The following is a 16865-nucleotide window of genomic DNA, read 5'->3' as shown; positions in this document are numbered from 1 at the left end:
TCCGGAATGAATCTTCTCCGGAAGCCTCCAACGCCGCCTAGTGGTAGAACAACCCCGGGAACAAACTTTGGCAACGATAGCGAATTCGAAGTCGTCTCTGCCCCTGGATCCGTTGTTGGAGAAAGACGAGATGAACCGATGGACCTTCAGTTGGAAAACAAACTTTTGCGGCAGGAAATGAACTCGTTGAACATGGAGATTTCAAGGCTCATGGATGTTCAGAGCAGGGGTGGATAATTTGAAATCATTTCATTATTCCATTTTTTCCAGAGCAAAACTGGCTTGATGAATCAGTCTGAAATTTTCAGGACTGATTCGAATATATAAAAGATGATAACATGCGAAATTTCAAGCCGATTTATCAAGCCAAATTTGCTCTAGAATAAAATGGAATAATGGTTGATTTCAAAATATCCACCCCTGGTTCAGAGGAAGACTGAAAGGGAACTGACTCTGACGAATTCTGAGTTGCAGAGGAGAAGACAAAGTGAAATTGATGAAAAAGATGCTGAGTTAGGAAAGGGATTTATTATTCTGTTAGTTTACCGTATTGAGTTCGGAGAGGACTAGGTCTAAATCAAGATTCAGACTCTGAATTTCAGAGTCATTTATAAAGAATCATTTTGAGCTCTAAGTTAACGACTATCGTTGTTCGAGTTACTTATTCACCGTATCAGCTGGTAATATGAGAATTCGAACCTACTCAGCTGTTCCGATCTCGCATGGTGAAACATGCTGCATGTTACATGCATATTCCCTGATCTTATCTAAAAATAAATCTTCTTTGAAGCAGTAGCGATGAAAGAAAAAGAAACCCGCGCCAAGGAAATCGACGAGCGGGAGACTCAATGGGAAATCGAAAAGTCAACGCTTTCAGAAGCTCTTGCCAAAGCTCAAATTCTCCTCCAGCAAGAACGAACTAAAAGTTCGGAGGCTCAATCACAGGCGAGAACGTTCAAAACTGGCATGGAACGGATCCAAGTCGAATTTGAAGAATACAAGGTCAAGTCGCAGCGAATTCTTCAATCGAAGAAGAAGCTCATCGAATCGCTGAAAAATTCTGATCCAAATGCGCAAAAAGAAGAATCGGAAGTTTCTTCTGAAAACCAGGGTAACAAGAAATGATTTTTAAAAGTAATTATGTTTTATTTCAGCTCGCTGCGTAAAACTAGAAGAGCTTCAACATGAAAATGATTTGCTAAAGGATGAAAACAGAGCATTCGCAACTCAAGTAAGTTCTTTTTCCGATGCCCAAAGAAGTAAAAATATCATCAGATTCAAGACCTACGCGCAGATCTCCAGCAAGCTGAGTCTCAAGCAGCTGAGGACTTTGAACAATCCAGTAAGAATCTCATCACTTTGTAAATGTGTTAATTAGGAATTCTAGTGACGCGCTATAGCGAGATGGAAGTCAATTTCGAGCACAGTCAGCAGAGGCTGAATGAAGTTACGCCAGAGCTAGCGCGGCTGAGGCTAGAACTAGGGCAGAGCCAGCGCGAGAATGACGCAGCTAGACTTGAGCTGAGCAGACTGACGGCTGAAAAAGATCGTGAGGTGCGTTTCTATCAAATTACAATATAATATCCTCGTTGATTTCATCAAGTTTTAATAGTATTAAAGGAGCTCATTATGTAGCCGCGTAACTTACTATAACACAAAAAATGGGCGTATCGTAACATGTCTCTAGGATAGAGCAAGTTACATAACACCTCATTTTTTGTTGGACAAATCATGGCTGTGACTTAACCATCACGCGTTTTCTCGCGCCAGGGACTCCTTTATAAAAGAACATCGCTCTATATTTCACCTTTAATTTCCTTTTTCGGTTGAAATAACATTTTTCTCGATGAAAATTGGCAATTCAGATCGGCCGACTGAGGAGCAAAGTCATGTCGCACGCGTCAAACGCAGAGCTGGAAAAGAGACTGAGAGCGCTGACAGATACGCTGATTGAGAAACAAACGACAATTGAGGCACTTTCGTCCGATAAATCAGCTCTTTCGCTGGAGTTGGAAAGGACGAGAATGCGATCCGTAAGTACTCTTTCTTGATTACAGCGACCATTTCCTTTTGTCAATTAGTTAAATAACATCCATAGAATCACACACAAAACAGTTCGCCAGTCGTTCGAAAACGCGGTCACGTGGAAATCGACGCCGAATCCCTCATCACCGACTCTACCGACGACGCCGTCGGGAAAATTAAACGCGCTGTTGGAGCTCTCGATAAACTATCAATCCGAATTGGTGTTCTTTTGAAGCGGTATCCAACAGTCAGACTCCTCGTGCTCGTATACATGATCATGCTCCACGTCTGGGTAATAAACTTTCGCAGTTGATTATTGAATAATCAGCTGTTACGTAACAATTACGCTAAAATTTGTTTCTAGACAAGCGTTGTATTGGTGACTTATGAACCTGAACTTCACGGTTCCAACTACCCAACGCACCCAGAAAATCCTCACGAAGCAATGAACGCCATTTTACCAGATGAACCTGATGAGGGACTTCTTGACTGAAATTTTATTCAAAATCGCCATATCTATTCATCCCCCTTTCTATCATCTTTTTTACAGTTCAGAGTTTCGTTACCTTGCCTTCATATATTATTATGTGCAATATGAACATAGAAAGCCTTTCAGAAAATGTTTTTCCACCCTTTTTCTTTTCAGAAATCGCTAAACATGGAATACTTCACCTTCGAGTTTTCGTTGGAAGTTGCAAACAAAGTCGGCGGCATCTACCAAGTGATCAAGTCCAAAGCACCCGTTAGCGTTGACGAGTTGGGGTATTCCAATTATGTTCTCTTTGGTGCCAAGAAAAACGACCGAGCGTTGAGAACAGAAGTTGAACAATGTGAGTTACAAAATCCAATCATGCAGCGAACGATCGAAGCGATGCGAGAGCGAGGCGTCGGTGTAACAACTGGTAAATGGCTTATTGAAAGCGTTCCACAAGTCGTGCTCTTTGACATTCCATCCGTTGCCGGATATTTGGACGGTTGGCGTCGAGAATTCGCGGATAAAACAAAGATCAATGGACCATTCGAAGATATTGAATACAACGATACGATCCTCTACGGGTTTGTTTGCGCGTGGTTCATCGGCGAGTGGTTGCACCAGTACAAACTCGCCAACGAGGATCGAATTCCGCTGACTATTTGTCACTTCCACGAGTGGCTCGCTTCCGTGGGGATGATCATGGCGAGAATAAGAAAGCTTAACGTTGCGACGATTTTCACAACACACGCGACTCTTCTTGGCAGATATCTCTGCGCCGATCCCGCCTTCGACTTCTACACGAATCTCCACACCGTTGATGTTGATTACGAAGCAGGAAGGAGACAAATTTATCATCGATATTGCATCGAACGCGCCGCTGCATCGCTTTCACATGTTTTCACCGCCGTTTCTCAAATCACAGCAGACGAGGCCGAACACTTGTTGAAGCGAAAGCCAGATGTAATCACACCAAACGGGCTGAATGTGAAGCGATGGTCGGCTCCCCACGAGTTTCAGTCGCAGCATCAGAAGTCGAAAGAAAAGATTGAACAGTTCATGCAAGGCCATTTCTACGGTCATCTGGACTTTGACTTGGATAACACGATTTACATGTTCACTGCTGGCCGATACGAATACAGAAATAAGGGCATCGATCTCTTCATTGAAGCGCTCGCTAGATTGAACAAAAAGTTAATGGACGAGCAGAGCGACGTTACTGTTGCTGCCTTCATGATCTTCAACGGAAAGACAAACTCATTCAATGTGGAATCCCTCGAAGGCCAGAGCCAGTCGAAAGCACTTATAGAATCAACGAGAAAATTGCAGGAACGCATCGGCCAACGGATTTACAAATCTGTTACACAGGTAAAGAAAGCTTTTAGTTATCACTTTTCAATTTCCTTCTCTAGGGTCATATTCCAGAAGCCTCAGAAATTATCGGCGACGAGGACATGTACGAGATCAAATCAAAAGTCTACGGCGCAGAAGGTCGGCCTCTCCCTCCCATCACGACCCACAACCTCGTCAACGACGCAAAAGACCCCGTTCTGAGCAAACTACGTGAATGCAAGCTTCACAACAATTGGTGGGATCGCGTAAAGGTTATTTTCCATCCAGAGTTCCTCAAGCCGACAAATCCTCTTTTACCAATGGACTACATGGAATTCGCGCGAGGCTGTCACTTAGGCGTCTTCCCTAGCTACTACGAGCCGTGGGGTTACACTCCTGCTGAGTGTACTGTTATGGGCATTCCCTCTGTAACGACAAATCTTTCTGGTTACGGTTGCTGGATGGAGGAACACATCGAAAATGCCTGGCAATATGGAACTTATGTGATTGACAGACGATACCCGGTATGCTTTTCTTCTTATTTTCTCAATAAAATGATCATTTAGGCTTTTGAAAAGGCAGCAGAGGACCTGGCAGACAACATGCTTGGATTCTGCAAACAAACCCGTCGCCAGCGAATCATCCAGCGAAACCGAACGGAAAGACTTTCCGACTTTTTGGACTGGAAAAACCTCGGACGATACTACACAGAAGCACGAAAACTCGCCCTCGCGCGTGTCCTTCCAGAGGTACTTCGCAAAATCCTTTGAAGTTTTCAAAGAAATATTCAGAATATCCAGGAAGAAATTGAGCTCTTGCATAGAGCGAAAATGGGTGCTTTTAAAAGAACGCCTTCTCTTGCGAATTTGTCCATTGCCGCTTCTCCCTTCAACTCCAGACCTGCTTCTCGCCTCGCTTCGCAAGATGATGACGAAGACGGAGAAAGTTGATTTATTTCGCACTGATAAATCTTTTAATTTCGAATTTAAGAAAATAATAACGAGCCGATCGAAGACATCTACGACGATGATGGCACTTTGATGTTCTCAAAAGACATGAATGAAGTAGAAGAAAAGACAAAAGACCTTCGTGTATATTAGTAACTTCTGTATTTGTAGCAGACAGACTTCTGTATATAACAACTATAAAAACTTTCTGTTATTTCCGAATTTCACGCTTTGAACTATTGGTGCTCCTGAAACCGAATACAAAGAATGTTAAAACCACCCACATTCACCCACTCAATAACCTGAACAACAACGAATTTAACTAGACTTAAGAGTTTTTTCAGCAAGTCAATTCAATAGCATTTTATTTAAAATCTTTATTTCAACGCAGCTTATCATCCTCCATCACTTCTTGAATTTACAGTTAGGGCTAGCCTTTCCGAGTTTTTCTCTAAAAATCATCGAGACCGCCAGCTCTGGCTGTAATCGCATGCATCTTTTATCAGTTCACTTACAATGTGCCAATACAATTTACCTTTTCTTCCTCAGGTTCAACCAGACGGCTCTTACGAGTCGCACACTTCTATATTTCTGTTTTTATCTCACTCTAGCCATTATTAAAATAAATAGAATTAAACTTTGATAAAGTCATTCTCCTAAAAATAACAAAAGTAGAATGGAAAGTTCTGGTAGCTCTGGCCAGATTGCGTTGAGTAAGAGGGAGTCATCTTCATTCCGAGACGTTATGGACGAAGAACACGTCATTGAGGTTCTTTTCCTTCATCAATATTGTTACTTACCGTTGTTTCTTCAGGGTTGTGTTAATTCTTGGCAAAAGGCATACGATGAAAGACGACTAAAAATGAGAGCAGGCGTTGAAGCTGATACTTGTCCGTTGATGTTCGCATTTACCAAGCAGATTTCTGCTAGAATTCAAAAATCGACGAAGAAAAAGTCCAACAGTGGAAAAGTCGCCGACGATTCGATTCCCGTTTCAGTCGCAGTCTTTGCAATCAAACCTGTGTACGAAGCAGTCTTTGGAAAATGGATGCTGACTTTGAAGCGATCTTTTTGGAGAACTTTTGAGAGAATTATTAACGATCGTGCTCTTTGGAGTTCTGACGACTGGGATTGTGCGACGATCTTTCTGGAAAAGACGACCATAGGTAAAGCGATGTTTATATTTGCTAGAATTTACTGTATTTAGGAGAGATAGCGATACTGCATGAACTGAGGAGCCAGAAAAAGGAAGATCTGACAGCCTATTTTTTGAATAGCATGTTCAAGCTCATGAAGAATTTGTTTCTGAAGGTCTTCTTCGTCACAAGGGAAAAGAACGAAGTTCTTGTCTTCAAGCGCCAGACTTGGAACAAGCTCGTCAAAAATCATCTCAAATCAAGAATCGAAAAAGGGTGGATTCAAGAAGTGTCAAAAGAGAAAGTAAAATCGATGACAAAACATGGCATCAAAATTCCCAACTTCGGCTTTATTCCAAGTGGAGAGAAATTCAGACTCGTCGCCCCACTGAAGCAGCATCTTTTGCGAGTAGAACGCCCTTTGGTTATTTACAGAGACTCAGAAAACATGAAAATTAGGGAGCGAACCGCTTCGCAGGATGAAATCAAGGAAATCTTCTCCGCGAAGCTTCAATTTATCAGATGGATTGCTGCTACCGACAGTATCACAAGAATAAAGTCAATTTCTCTCCCGGAAGTTCTCCCATTCATGCAGAAAATTGACACTTCTTCCTGTGTTCTCGCAAAGACAGACGTCAAATCAGCCTACGATGGGATTCTAGCGTCAAAAGCATACAACTTCTTTCTCGGAAAACTCAACAATTTTTTTGGAGAAGTCGAGGAGCGAGATAAATTTAGATGGATTTTCTTCAGAAGAAGCGAACAATCCGGTAAAATTGAATACAAGAGAAAAGAAGAAATTTGTATCTTCGACGAGGAAGAATACAAATGTTTCCGATTACGAGACATTGAAAAGCTGTTTGAGTTCTTGAAACAAACTCCGATTCGATGGGGGAAAAAGTGCTATACGACGCGTTTTCTCCTTCATTCTTCGCCTCTTTCTTTTCCCCTGGCGGAGTTGTACATAAAAGATACGCTGAATGTGGCTTACAAGAAAGCAAACATCCCGGATCTTCAGATAATCCAGTACATGGACGATATCTTGATTCATGGTCAATCTAAAGAGCAAATCTCCACCTTCTACGACGCGCTGAAACCGCTTCTTCCTATGCATGGCCTTTCCCTCGAAGAAATCACTTTCCTCGGATACAACAAGAACCTCACCACAAATGCTGTGACGAAGAAGATCCGTCGGTATGACCCAGACTTCACCAAACGAATGAAAGCACCACTGCGAGAAAGAATCAATTACTTTCAATTTCTCGCCAAAAATAAACTTAACAGATGTCTTTGCCAAAAGATCATAATTGAGCTTGATGAAAAATCCACGAAACAAGTCGTCTTCGCTGTTTTCCAAGAAATCGCTCGCTGCTATAACGCCACAAGAAAGCATGTCCATCTTCAAAATGACCAGATTCACGAATTTCGATGCCCAGAAGAATTTTTCCACAAGTGTTTTCGTCTTGTTTATTCTCGGTTGGTAAGGAACGAGAAGAGATTTTTCAAAGGAGAAGACTTCTGGAAGCTGAAACGATCTTTTCTGCGAATCACTAGCAGATGAAGTCGAATATTTTCTGTAGCTGCTGTTTCCTTCGCAAATGCCGCCATTTACCCAAAAATCTTCATTTATGCCAATTTTTTGACTCAATGCTGGTTGGAAAGCCCGATTATTTCCCTCTCAAGCCACCCTTCTGATTTCCACGATTTTAAATCCCCCATTTTTCCACTGCCCATCAGTTGTCTCTATGGCGCAATTGGTTAGCGCGTTCGACTGTTAATCGAGAGGTTGCTGGTTCGATCCCAGCTAGGGACGCATCTCTTTTTCTTGGGATCATCTGTACAATAAATGGGTTCCACCAATCACTTAGCTAGAAGTTAATTTTTCAGAGAGATATTTCTGATTTCGTATAAGGAAAAAGTGGGAGAAAATGTCGCTAATCGACCAGATAAATTCGATGGCAGAGGATCCTGCCACGCTATTGAGATTTCTTGGTGATCCTGTTGTAAAGGTAACGAATCGGAAAGCCCTTTTTGCCTTTGATAGCATGGTTTTAGAAAAGATGCAGATTGGTGGCGTCCGAAACACTTCCCTACCTCATCAAAAAAGTCAACAGTGATTTCGAAAAATTCGCCGAAGTCAAGGACGAATGGCCAGATATTCTCAGAATTTTATCAAACGGGCTTGACGGAGGAACGATGCTTCGGCTTCTCGAAATGGCCGATCCAATGGACTTGTGTGCAGCTGTCCTTCCTTACTTCAATATCGCCATTCGAGAAGGGCTACTTCATGATTTATCGATGTACAACTGTAGTTTGATTCTGTCGTCGTTTTACGGTTTCAACGAAGAGTACCGCCTCATTGGGATAGAGGATACGGATGAAATGCCAGTCTCGACTGCTGATCCAAGTGGACTGAACATCGCGGAAGAAATGCCGCTTGCAAAAATGAAAGAACTCCTCATTAAAAATCACCCCTTTGCCAAAGCGATCCTCAGTCAGCTACAAATTATTGCGATCATTGTTGATAATTTGACGGTTTTTCGACCCTGGCAGGATATGAAGCAGGAGATATTTCATTTGCTCAATGGGATCATCATCAGAATTGCCAAGATTCCTGGATCTGAGGTAAAACTCAAGTTTTCTACAATATTTTTAACGATAACAAACATTTCTATCCAGCCATCTGATTGGCCCTGTATCGTTATACAGTACACTCGCACAATTTGGCCCTTTTTTGTTTTTGCGATATGTCGAAAAAGGGCCGAATTGTGCGGGTCCGAATTGTGTGTCTTTTAAACACTAGTAAACTTTGTTTCTTGTGTTAAAATTTGATGTGAAAATCGAATGGATAGTCTCATAGGAAATGATGCTCCTTTCCCACTGAATCGCTCCTTTTTCACTCGAACTGAGTCGAAACGCCGATCATCGCCGAATAGTCGAAGTGTTGGTCATGTGAAGTTAAAGGTGACAAGAAAGCCTGTCTATGAATGGATTTCAGTTCGTTCCTATTTTTGAAATCTGCTAAACACGCACACTCATTCACTCTGATCCTCAAAAAGGGATGTAAGATACCTAGAGATAGATAATTTTTTGCGCTTTTTTTCAAAATGAAGGAGAGAAAAACCAAGCCAAGGAAGAAATTAGGGTCAGGGGGGCAAATTGTGCGATTTTCTAACGTTTTAGCGAAATTCGAAAAAAGGGCCGAATTGTGCGGGGCCAAATTGTGCGAGTGTACTGTAATTCGTCAAAACATAAATTTCAAAAGAAATCTTAAAGCGCCCCTATCAATTGATAACGTGATAAGCGCAGCGGGAGAGCCAGGCCCGATGGCTTAGTTGGTTAAAGCGCCTGACTAGTAATCAGGAGATCCCGAGTTCAAATCTCGGTCGGGCCTTTTTCTTGCGATTTAATCCCTTTTTCAGTCTGTCCTGCGTAACTTCGACAACCCAGTCATCGGTCGTTTCTCGGAGCCAGAATTCATTGATGATCGAGAATGGAACGATACATTTGATGCGTTTATGGAATGCTCGAAAACTCTCCGATGCCATGACTTTTTCCTCACCTCGCTAATGAAACAAAACTACAGTAAGATTTTCAAATTCGAGTGCGAAGTCGAAGGTCTAATCGTCCACCTGTTGGAAAGTCCGCTTTATTATGTCTGCCGATATGAATTCCTGCTTGAGCGGTGGTCGCCACTGATCACTGCATGTCTCGAAGGTAGCAAAAGTTTCCTCGTCCAAGCTGCGATTCTCGTTTTACAGCGACTCTTCAGAAGATCAGGACATTCCCTCTACGACGTCGGGTGAGAATTCATAAAAATGAACTTCGAAATCAAAGGAGAGCATTTTTAGCTTCTGGGACGCGTTGTGCAACGTAGCCATGTTTTTCAACAGTCGAAGTATCCGCCTTTTGACCATTCCAGTCCTCCAACTCGCCTGCGAGAAACTACACCCCCGTGCAGCGTACTGCCTCTTCCTCCGCACTCTAACACCAAATTGCCCGCAAAAAGTTGCATCATTCATAATTCCCAGGATCAAAGATTTCCTTCTCTCTCCAGCTGGCCAAGAAATCGACCAAGAACTTATTTGGAATCGACTATTGTTAGAAGATACGGCTGAATTAGCGTCGAAGGCGGACTTTGTGATTCCTGTATTGAACTTGATAAAATCCCTAGAATTACACAATCAGATTCAAAAGCGATATAAAGCTGGCTGTATAAGGCACGGTTTAAAATTATTCTATCATCTTCAAGGAGGCGAATATAGCAACTGCATTTGATTTTAAACTCGAATAAAGTTATATGAGGTTCATACAAGATGATGTCCACGAAGCCCGAAAATATTATGAGCTCAAGGTCGAAGAGGGAAAAGATGCTAAAGAAAAAGCTTTCTTCGCCCAAGCCATGACCCAAATAGAACTCATTGGCTTCATTAATAACTCGATTCTTGAGCTTATGGGCTTGGATTTATTTGAGGGATATTACAATAAGCAGGATAGCGTCTACAGAGGACATGAAGATTTTTAACACTTTACTGCTTCAAAATTGAAATTTCAAATTGTCACTCCTCTTGTTCATACATCACTTTTTGAACTCCAATTAACGGATAATATTTTGCGTATCATTAGTGGTCTCATTTTCGCTGTTTCTAGCATGGGTAGCTTCGAGTACGATTCATCTGACATCCCCGACTCTGTGAGAAGCTACCTTCGGGGCTTCCAGAAGGCTGTTGATCAACAAAATGTTGATGAAATCCTCCAGGTATTGATTTCTTAGGGACAATCGTTTTACATATCTTAGAACTACGAAACCGATTGGAACAAGATCAACGAGCGCTACTACAAGACCACAGCTTGGCCACATTGGAAAGCAGTTGAAGAGCTTCTCGGTCCCGACGAAGTCTTCATTCTCCTCTACAAAGGTATCAACAAGATCGCTACTCTTTGACTCACTCTTATCATCAGAGCTCTATTTCCGCCACGTTTACATGCTCCAAAACGGGCCAAGCCACCAAGATCGAACTGATTCTTTCAATAACTACTGCGAGATTTTCAACTACATCCTCCATCCAGAAGACAACCAGCCTGTGCAATTGGAACTCCCAAATCAGTGGCTCTGGGACATCATCGACGAGTTCATCTACCAATTCCAGAACTACTCTCAATACCGATCCAAACTCCAGTCCAAGAGCCAGGAAGAAATCACTGCTATCTCGGACGCTCTTGATGAAAACGTTTGGGGAGTTCACTCCGTTCTCAATGTTCTTCAAACTCTTGTCAGTACTTCTCGAATCAACCAGCAGTTGAGCGCCTACAACGAGAAGAAATCAATGGATGAGGTTCACGATATCGGTGGTATTTTTGGTCAAACGCAGCTTTACAAAATGCTCGGCTATTTCTCCCTCATTGGGCTCCTTCGACTTCAGTGCCAGCTTGGCGATTATCACCAGGTAGAATGAACTTTGAGGGAAATTCAGAGCGTCGTTTCCGGCCTATGTAAAATTTTATTAATCCAAAAAGTCAGGCTTTGTTTAATCTGGATTTGTAGGCCATGAAAGCGATTGAAAATGTCTCGCTGCGAATGAAGACTACCGCTGCTTCTGACGCTGCTGATTGCCTCATTACTACTTATTATTACGAAGCCTGGTGCAAGATCATGACCCGAAAGTACCAAGACGCTATTGATGCTCTCCAGGAGGTTCTTCTTTACATTGAGCGAGGACGAAAAACGATCTTGAACAAGGAATCACAGGTGCTTTTGCCCGGTTTTCAACTGATTTTAATCATAGATTCAGTACAAAAACGATATGCTTAACAAGATGCAAGACAAAATGTTCAACATGCTCGCCATGTGTATCGTACTCTACCCCTGCCGAATCGACGAATCGCTCGAGCAAAGCATGAAAGAAAAGGTCACCTTTGACAAACTCAACAGAATGCAAGGTAAGATGACTGTCGACCTTGATCTTTGAAAAAGTGGGCGCGCCAATGGGGGATTCTATGTCAAAAATATAAAATTTTTGTTCCTATTTAACCAGGCATTTTTAAGACGGTGATGTCAAGATCTTTGAGGAAATTTTCAATTTCTGTTCGCCAAAATTCGTGAGTCCGACTCCACCAGCGATCGTCCCGCCATTCACCAATACTCATCTTGAGCCAACTGTTAGACAGTGGAAGGTCTTGGAAGACGAGCTCGAAGTTCAATCAAAAATTCCTGGCACTAGAAGATATCTCAAGCTTTACACAACCATGCCTCTTTCCAAGCTCGCTGGTTTCCTCGACGTTACTGGTAAGCTAATTTCATACATCTTCGGAATCCTAATCGTCTTCAGAGCCCGAATTGGTATCACTGTTGATGACGGCCAAGTACAAGCTCAAGAACGCCTCTTCGCAGTCTGAAACCGCCGATGACTTCCTCCACCCCGAAGTCGACTTTTTCATTGATGACAAGATGGTGCACATTGCTGATACTCGAGTCGGATCTCGATACGGTGAACAGTTCATCCGAAAAATCAACAAATTCATCGAAATGGAAAAAGTCATCACGAGCCAGTAAACTTTATCCAAGTCCAATAATCAACAACAACCAACTGCTCTAGCCCCATTATTAGGTTAAATTGAATTGTCGAAGTTCACTTCCCGTAATGTTCCTCGCACTCAACGTTGTTATCTGTATGCATCACTGTTCTTTACGCCCCTAGGAATTCAACTTGATTTCTAGGGGCGTTAAAGGGCGAGATTCGAACGAAAAATGAATGGTTTAATAAACTGAACTCAAGAATTATTCATACACTCTTTATTCGGACGGATGTCGCCGCCAATAAAGATCAATGCCTTGTCGATCTATCTTTATTGTCCCTATCTCTAAGGCGGGTCTATGTGACTTTTGGTGATCTTTTGCTTGTGATTTAATCCTTCCAAAAGTCATTGACTTGCAGTAATTTTCATTGACATGTGTGGTGTCTCCACTTCGGAAAGTAATAACTCGTCGTAAAAACGTAACGGGAATGCAGCTGGAATTGAGGCGGTGGTGTTATTTGTCCGGCAATTGAATTTATATCGATCCCGGGAAAATAAATCCTCGTGAAAGATTAAGAATTTGCACTTTGGCTCTAGGAAAAGGCATCTGAACCTACCGTTGTGATATTCCGATGTCTAAGTTCATGATAAAGATAAAGTAGGCCTTATTCAATATGGAGCCATCGTTACTGGCGTCAACTGTGTTGGTAGGTCATTTACAGTCGTTTGAGTACAATTTAATGAGTCAAGATATTCTAAGGTTTAGTCACTCCTTTTTGGCCCCGTGATTGTTCACAAAGGCGCTCAGTACTGTCAACTGGTCACCAATTCTAAGGAGCTTCCAGTTGTTTTCTGCTGAGTTGTCCTATCGAGAGCGCCCTTCCTCAAAAGAGCGCCCTGAAGTTTGGGGAGCATCTCTTGGTCAACACCAGGGGCTATATAAAGACAGCTTACCAAGATATCGAGATCTAGTCGAAACTAGAATTCCGAAATTTGAACATCCACCAAAATATTTTCGAGAGATAGCCCTTCACTCAGTTGCCCTAAATGGGAAGAAATACCCTCGATGTTGAGAATCCTTCTCATATGGGATCCAAAAATCTTCGAAACATTCTTCCAAACGATCTTCAGTTTCAAACGAGAGTCCCCCTCCAAATGAACATAAATATATGACCTGGCTAATAAACACGATCAAAATATGCTTGGCTATTTGGTTCGTCTATGTCTTCATTTTCGCGATTGGATTATTGTCTGATTCTTTTCAAGTTCTTGGTGGTGCATTTTTGAATGAAGGTATGATGCCCAGGCAGAGAGTAAATGATGGTCTTTTAGTGATTGAACATGCGGAAGCATATCTAGAAGACCCATTTTGCGGCCTCTGCATGGGAATTCTCTTGACAGTCCTTTGCCAGTCGTCTTCGACCGCCACCTCAATTTTCATCACACTTGTTGGATCAGGATTGTTTACCGTTAAAGTCGGTATTTACTGTATCTATGGAGCAAACGTTGGAACTTCTATAACGAGGTAATAATTCTTTATGCATCAATCATAAACTGTCGGTTGGATAATATTTTGACATCGATGATGATTGAATGCCAAAGATTTAAAATTTGATCTATGGTTGAAGCTCAAAACTGAGTTTTTCCTAGTACTCTTGTCGCTTTCGGAAATGTAGCCACACCAAGGGAATTCAAAGCCGGTATGGCTTGCGCCGCGATTCCAGCAGTTTACGATTATCTTATTGTGCTTGTTCTATTCCCGTTAGAAATTTGGTTCGACCTCATGGAGATGTTTGTTACAGCTCTCGCACCTTACCCACCTGAAGAGTGTCAGAAAGACCCTACTTTACCTGAATGTGAGCACCACGATACTGGTTTCGATCCTATTGCCGTTATTACAGAGCCGATTCAACAGTATATTTTGGTCATTAACAAGGCTGGCCTTGGAGAAAAAGACTACCATGGCAGCTTCGTTCAATATTGCAAAGATAACCTCACTGCTATTAATGAAACAGAGCATGATCCCTGTTTTTATCCGGACGACAGCAATTGTCCTCCAGTGAATGGATCAACATATATGACTCCTGGAGAAAGATACTGCTGTTTTTTCGGCGATTACCTTAGCGACGAGACCTTTTCCGTCAAGTTCACAGATTCCTGCATCGAGAAAGAAAAACACATGTTTGTTAATTCGTGCATGTCTGACGAAGCGATCGGTGGTATTTGCTTTGCCATTGCGTTTGTCCTCATGTATGGCGCGGTATGTTTCCCTTAGAACATAAAAATTTGTACATTCTATGAATTTAATTATACAAAACAATTAGTCGAATAGTAAACGTATGAAATAACTAAAATATTTTTAGCTCGTTGGTGTTGTCAAATGCCTCAAGTCGGTCCTTGAAGGATCAATTCAGCAAGTACTAAAGGACAATATTGACAAAAACCTTCCATACCCATTCGGCTGGCTTACAGAATATCTCTACGTTGTCGCTGGCTTAGTGTTGACCATTGCCGTCCAATCTAGTTCAATCGTTCTCGCCATTTTAACACCGATTGTGGCAATCGGTGTTGTGAGCATTGACCGAGCTTATCCGATCACCATTGGCGCTAATATCGGTACAACGATTACTGGACTCATCGCTGCCTTTGCGAACGCAAGTGGCAATTTCCACGATGCTCTAGCGGTCAGTAATTTCAACTCTAGTTTTTACAAATTGCATGAAGTAATATTAAAACCCTTCTAGGTCTCACTCTCCCATATGTTCTTCAATATCTTTGGTTTTATCCTGTTCTTTTTGATTCCGATTACTCGTGCTCCAGTGATAAAAGCGTCGAATTGGATAGGAAAAATGGCCAGTAAATATCGATGGTGGTCGATTATGTACACTATTCTTGCATTCATTGCTCTACCTCTTATTTTATTCCTTATCTCGCTCTTCCCCTTGGACAGTGACAAAGGATGGATCACTTCTTTCGGTAAATGACGATTTAATTCCTTTCAAATCTCACTCATTTGATAGTGATTATGTATCTTATTGCCGGTGGCTTCATTTTCGTCGCAACTATAACTTGGCTTCAGCAAAAGCATCCAAAGTTCCTACCAGAATGGTGGAAAAACTGGAAGTGCTTACCGGTCTATTGCAGATCTTTTGAAGCTTAGTAAGTAAAAGTCAGAAAATCATCACTAAGCAACTGATTTAGCGGATGTACCCCGAATGAAATACATGATGAAGAAGAAGATGAGGAAAAAGAAGACCTAAACTTAGATGAAAACGAAAATCTTGCAGTCGAAAATGAGGCCTATGAGGAGTACCAAGCCACCGGCGAAAAACCAAGCAAACGAAACACCGAAAAAGAGGAAGAGAAAAAAGAAGAGCACGGCGATGACTTTGCCACTGACTTTTGAACACCTGATCTAGTAGATTGTCTGAGACAATTTGTCTCAATTGCCTTTTTATAGTTTGGAATTAATATATCTCGCTGTTTTTGAATTCTTTCTGTATATTTAGCTTTAATAAATTATCAGAGATTGCCCAAAGAGAGAGAGAGAGAGATATTTTTTAAGGCTTTATTTGGTTAGAAAAAGAGAAGGAAAGGTGGGTTTATTCAGACGACTTTCTTCTTGTACGGCACTGGCTCATTTTCCGAAAGGCAGCGGAAGTATTCAGCGGTCCACTTCAGCAAGTCTTCAGGATCAGTTCGAATCGCTGCCTAGATTTGATAGCTGTTAGTCTTCCTTGATATCAACGAGCTCATTATCTCATAGAAAATGAGCTGACCAAACAGATATAAAACGTGTCTCTATGCAAATTATTTTCTGCAAATAGAATTTTCAAAATACCTTGGCATAAGCCTTGAGCATTTTAGGCAACTCTTCCGGAACTTCAAAATTGTCGTCCATATCGATCTTTAATTTTCTCTGTTTCTGATGGATCTCGCTTTGCTCTCGGCTTTGTCTTAAAATGTCGTCGAGAATAGGCAAATTTTGTCTGAATAGCTGCTGATCAAATATTCATTGTTTCCATTGAGACCGATTCGCTTTGATCAAATGAGGCGTCACTAGGGCAAGCTCAAACACTTGCTTTCAATTAGGGTATTAAAATAGGAAGTTCTAAATGCATCAATTGGTTTTCTCTGTTTGGATTAATATACCTGCGTTTTTGCTCGACTCGATTTGGTTTCTAAGGTCAAATTGGTACTGCAACGCCGTAATTAGTATTTGCATCGTGTCAGTAAATGTCAAGGCACTATTTTACGAAGAATTTACGAAATTTATTTTAATTGATAGATAGTAGAAAGTCTAAGTACAATAATCGAAAGAAGTAACGAAAACATGCGGTCCATATCCATGATGACCCTGCTCTGCAATAATATCAGCTGACAAAAAATTTTCTTCAGAATCTTTTTCAAGGTATTAAATAAATCTGAGAATTCAAA

At 41.6% G+C, this 16865-nt stretch overlaps 7 protein-coding genes and 2 non-coding genes across 9 annotated transcripts; 8 read left to right on the top strand and 1 right to left on the bottom strand.

Annotated features, from left to right (window-relative positions):
• Positions 1-766: 766 nt before the first annotated feature.
• On the top strand, positions 767-2639 carry LOC145702959 (golgin subfamily A member 5-like). The gene is made up of 7 exons (XM_081780260.1): positions 767-1111; positions 1155-1231; positions 1276-1342; positions 1388-1554; positions 1866-2033; positions 2099-2317; positions 2390-2639. The coding sequence occupies exons 1-7, from the start codon at positions 799-801 to the stop codon at positions 2516-2518; spliced, it is 1140 nt and encodes a 379-aa protein (XP_081636386.1). The 5' UTR covers positions 767-798; the 3' UTR covers positions 2519-2639.
• Positions 2640-2673: 34 nt separating this feature from the next.
• On the top strand, positions 2674-5423 carry LOC145702200 (glycogen [starch] synthase, muscle-like). Its single transcript, XM_081779411.1, has 5 exons — positions 2674-3865; positions 3910-4353; positions 4396-4578; positions 4621-4774; positions 4820-5423. Exons 1-5 carry the CDS (start codon positions 2684-2686, stop codon positions 4927-4929), a joined length of 2073 nt encoding a protein of 690 aa, XP_081635537.1. The 5' UTR covers positions 2674-2683; the 3' UTR covers positions 4930-5423.
• A 168-nt stretch (positions 5424-5591) lies between these two features.
• On the top strand, positions 5592-7732 carry LOC145702201 (uncharacterized). Its single transcript, XM_081779412.1, has 2 exons — positions 5592-5942; positions 5984-7732. The coding sequence occupies exons 1-2, from the start codon at positions 5639-5641 to the stop codon at positions 7471-7473; spliced, it is 1794 nt and encodes a 597-aa protein (XP_081635538.1). The 5' UTR covers positions 5592-5638; the 3' UTR covers positions 7474-7732.
• Positions 7652-7725, top strand: TRNAN-GUU (transfer RNA asparagine (anticodon GUU)). Its single transcript has one exon. It is a non-coding gene; the product is annotated as a tRNA-Asn (tRNA).
• A 64-nt stretch (positions 7733-7796) lies between the features above and the next one.
• LOC145702049 (uncharacterized) lies at positions 7797-10534 on the top strand. The gene is made up of 5 exons (XM_081779260.1): positions 7797-7921; positions 7968-8537; positions 9335-9714; positions 9764-10132; positions 10209-10534. Exons 1-5 carry the CDS (start codon positions 7841-7843, stop codon positions 10435-10437), a joined length of 1629 nt encoding a protein of 542 aa, XP_081635386.1. The 5' UTR covers positions 7797-7840; the 3' UTR covers positions 10438-10534.
• Positions 9233-9306, top strand: TRNAT-AGU (transfer RNA threonine (anticodon AGU)). Its single transcript has one exon. It is a non-coding gene; the product is annotated as a tRNA-Thr (tRNA).
• A 2-nt stretch (positions 10535-10536) lies between the features above and the next one.
• Positions 10537-12693, top strand: LOC145702050 (eukaryotic translation initiation factor 3 subunit L-like). Its single transcript, XM_081779262.1, has 7 exons — positions 10537-10671; positions 10711-10831; positions 10875-11359; positions 11458-11661; positions 11705-11852; positions 11959-12198; positions 12242-12693. Exons 1-7 carry the CDS (start codon positions 10564-10566, stop codon positions 12463-12465), a joined length of 1530 nt encoding a protein of 509 aa, XP_081635388.1. The 5' UTR covers positions 10537-10563; the 3' UTR covers positions 12466-12693.
• Positions 12694-13414: 721 nt separating this feature from the next.
• On the top strand, positions 13415-15957 carry LOC145702645 (sodium-dependent phosphate transport protein 2B-like). The gene is made up of 7 exons (XM_081779894.1): positions 13415-13721; positions 13761-13953; positions 14079-14688; positions 14792-15112; positions 15173-15404; positions 15449-15587; positions 15630-15957. Exons 1-7 carry the CDS (start codon positions 13598-13600, stop codon positions 15832-15834), a joined length of 1824 nt encoding a protein of 607 aa, XP_081636020.1. The 5' UTR covers positions 13415-13597; the 3' UTR covers positions 15835-15957.
• A 25-nt stretch (positions 15958-15982) lies between these two features.
• LOC145702643 (ropporin-1-like protein) lies at positions 15983-16433 on the bottom strand. Its single transcript, XM_081779893.1, has 2 exons — positions 16270-16433; positions 15983-16139 (listed from the first exon to the last, which is right to left on the bottom strand). Exons 1-2 carry the CDS (start codon positions 16327-16329, stop codon positions 16035-16037), a joined length of 165 nt encoding a protein of 54 aa, XP_081636019.1. The 5' UTR covers positions 16330-16433; the 3' UTR covers positions 15983-16034.
• Positions 16434-16865: the final 432 nt, after the last annotated feature.

Source organism: Oikopleura dioica, chromosome PAR (genome assembly GCF_907165135.1).
Source record: "Oikopleura dioica chromosome PAR, OKI2018_I68_1.0, whole genome shotgun sequence".
Taxonomy (NCBI): domain Eukaryota; kingdom Metazoa; phylum Chordata; class Appendicularia; order Copelata; family Oikopleuridae; genus Oikopleura; species Oikopleura dioica.
Note: the sequence above shows the minus strand (reverse complement) of the source record. Positions and strands in the feature narration are given on the sequence as shown.

Excerpts from the sequence above, each read along its gene's own strand:
- LOC145702050 (XM_081779262.1), top strand. The coding sequence starts at position 10,564 with ATGGGTAGCTTCGAGTACGATTCATCTGACATCCCCGACTCTGTGAGA. Across the intron at positions 10,832-10,874 it reads CTTCATTCTCCTCTACAAAG|AGCTCTATTTCCGCCACGTT; the intron begins GTATCAACAAGA and ends TCTTATCATCAG. Across the intron at positions 11,853-11,958 it reads CAAACTCAACAGAATGCAAG|ACGGTGATGTCAAGATCTTT; the intron begins GTAAGATGACTG and ends GGCATTTTTAAG.
- LOC145702959 (XM_081780260.1), top strand. The coding sequence starts at position 799 with ATGAAAGAAAAAGAAACCCGCGCCAAGGAAATCGACGAGCGGGAGACT. Across the intron at positions 1,343-1,387 it reads TGAGGACTTTGAACAATCCA|TGACGCGCTATAGCGAGATG; the intron begins GTAAGAATCTCA and ends TAGGAATTCTAG. Across the intron at positions 2,318-2,389 it reads TGATCATGCTCCACGTCTGG|ACAAGCGTTGTATTGGTGAC; the intron begins GTAATAAACTTT and ends ATTTGTTTCTAG.
- LOC145702200 (XM_081779411.1), top strand. The coding sequence starts at position 2,684 with ATGGAATACTTCACCTTCGAGTTTTCGTTGGAAGTTGCAAACAAAGTC. Across the intron at positions 3,866-3,909 it reads TTTACAAATCTGTTACACAG|GGTCATATTCCAGAAGCCTC; the intron begins GTAAAGAAAGCT and ends TTCCTTCTCTAG. Across the intron at positions 4,775-4,819 it reads TGATGACGAAGACGGAGAAA|AAAATAATAACGAGCCGATC; the intron begins GTTGATTTATTT and ends TTCGAATTTAAG.
- LOC145702643 (XM_081779893.1), bottom strand. The coding sequence starts at position 16,329 with ATGGACGACAATTTTGAAGTTCCGGAAGAGTTGCCTAAAATGCTCAAG. Across the intron at positions 16,140-16,269 it reads TGCTCAAGGCTTATGCCAAG|GCAGCGATTCGAACTGATCC; the intron begins GTATTTTGAAAA and ends TATCAAATCTAG.
- LOC145702201 (XM_081779412.1), top strand. The coding sequence starts at position 5,639 with ATGAGAGCAGGCGTTGAAGCTGATACTTGTCCGTTGATGTTCGCATTT. Across the intron at positions 5,943-5,983 it reads TCTGGAAAAGACGACCATAG|GAGAGATAGCGATACTGCAT; the intron begins GTAAAGCGATGT and ends TACTGTATTTAG.
- LOC145702049 (XM_081779260.1), top strand. The coding sequence starts at position 7,841 with ATGTCGCTAATCGACCAGATAAATTCGATGGCAGAGGATCCTGCCACG. Across the intron at positions 7,922-7,967 it reads TTGGTGATCCTGTTGTAAAG|AAAAGATGCAGATTGGTGGC; the intron begins GTAACGAATCGG and ends GCATGGTTTTAG. Across the intron at positions 10,133-10,208 it reads TATAAAGCTGGCTGTATAAG|TTATATGAGGTTCATACAAG; the intron begins GCACGGTTTAAA and ends ACTCGAATAAAG.
- LOC145702645 (XM_081779894.1), top strand. The coding sequence starts at position 13,598 with ATGACCTGGCTAATAAACACGATCAAAATATGCTTGGCTATTTGGTTC. Across the intron at positions 13,722-13,760 it reads TGGTGCATTTTTGAATGAAG|TGATTGAACATGCGGAAGCA; the intron begins GTATGATGCCCA and ends ATGGTCTTTTAG. Across the intron at positions 15,113-15,172 it reads ATTTCCACGATGCTCTAGCG|GTCTCACTCTCCCATATGTT; the intron begins GTCAGTAATTTC and ends AAACCCTTCTAG.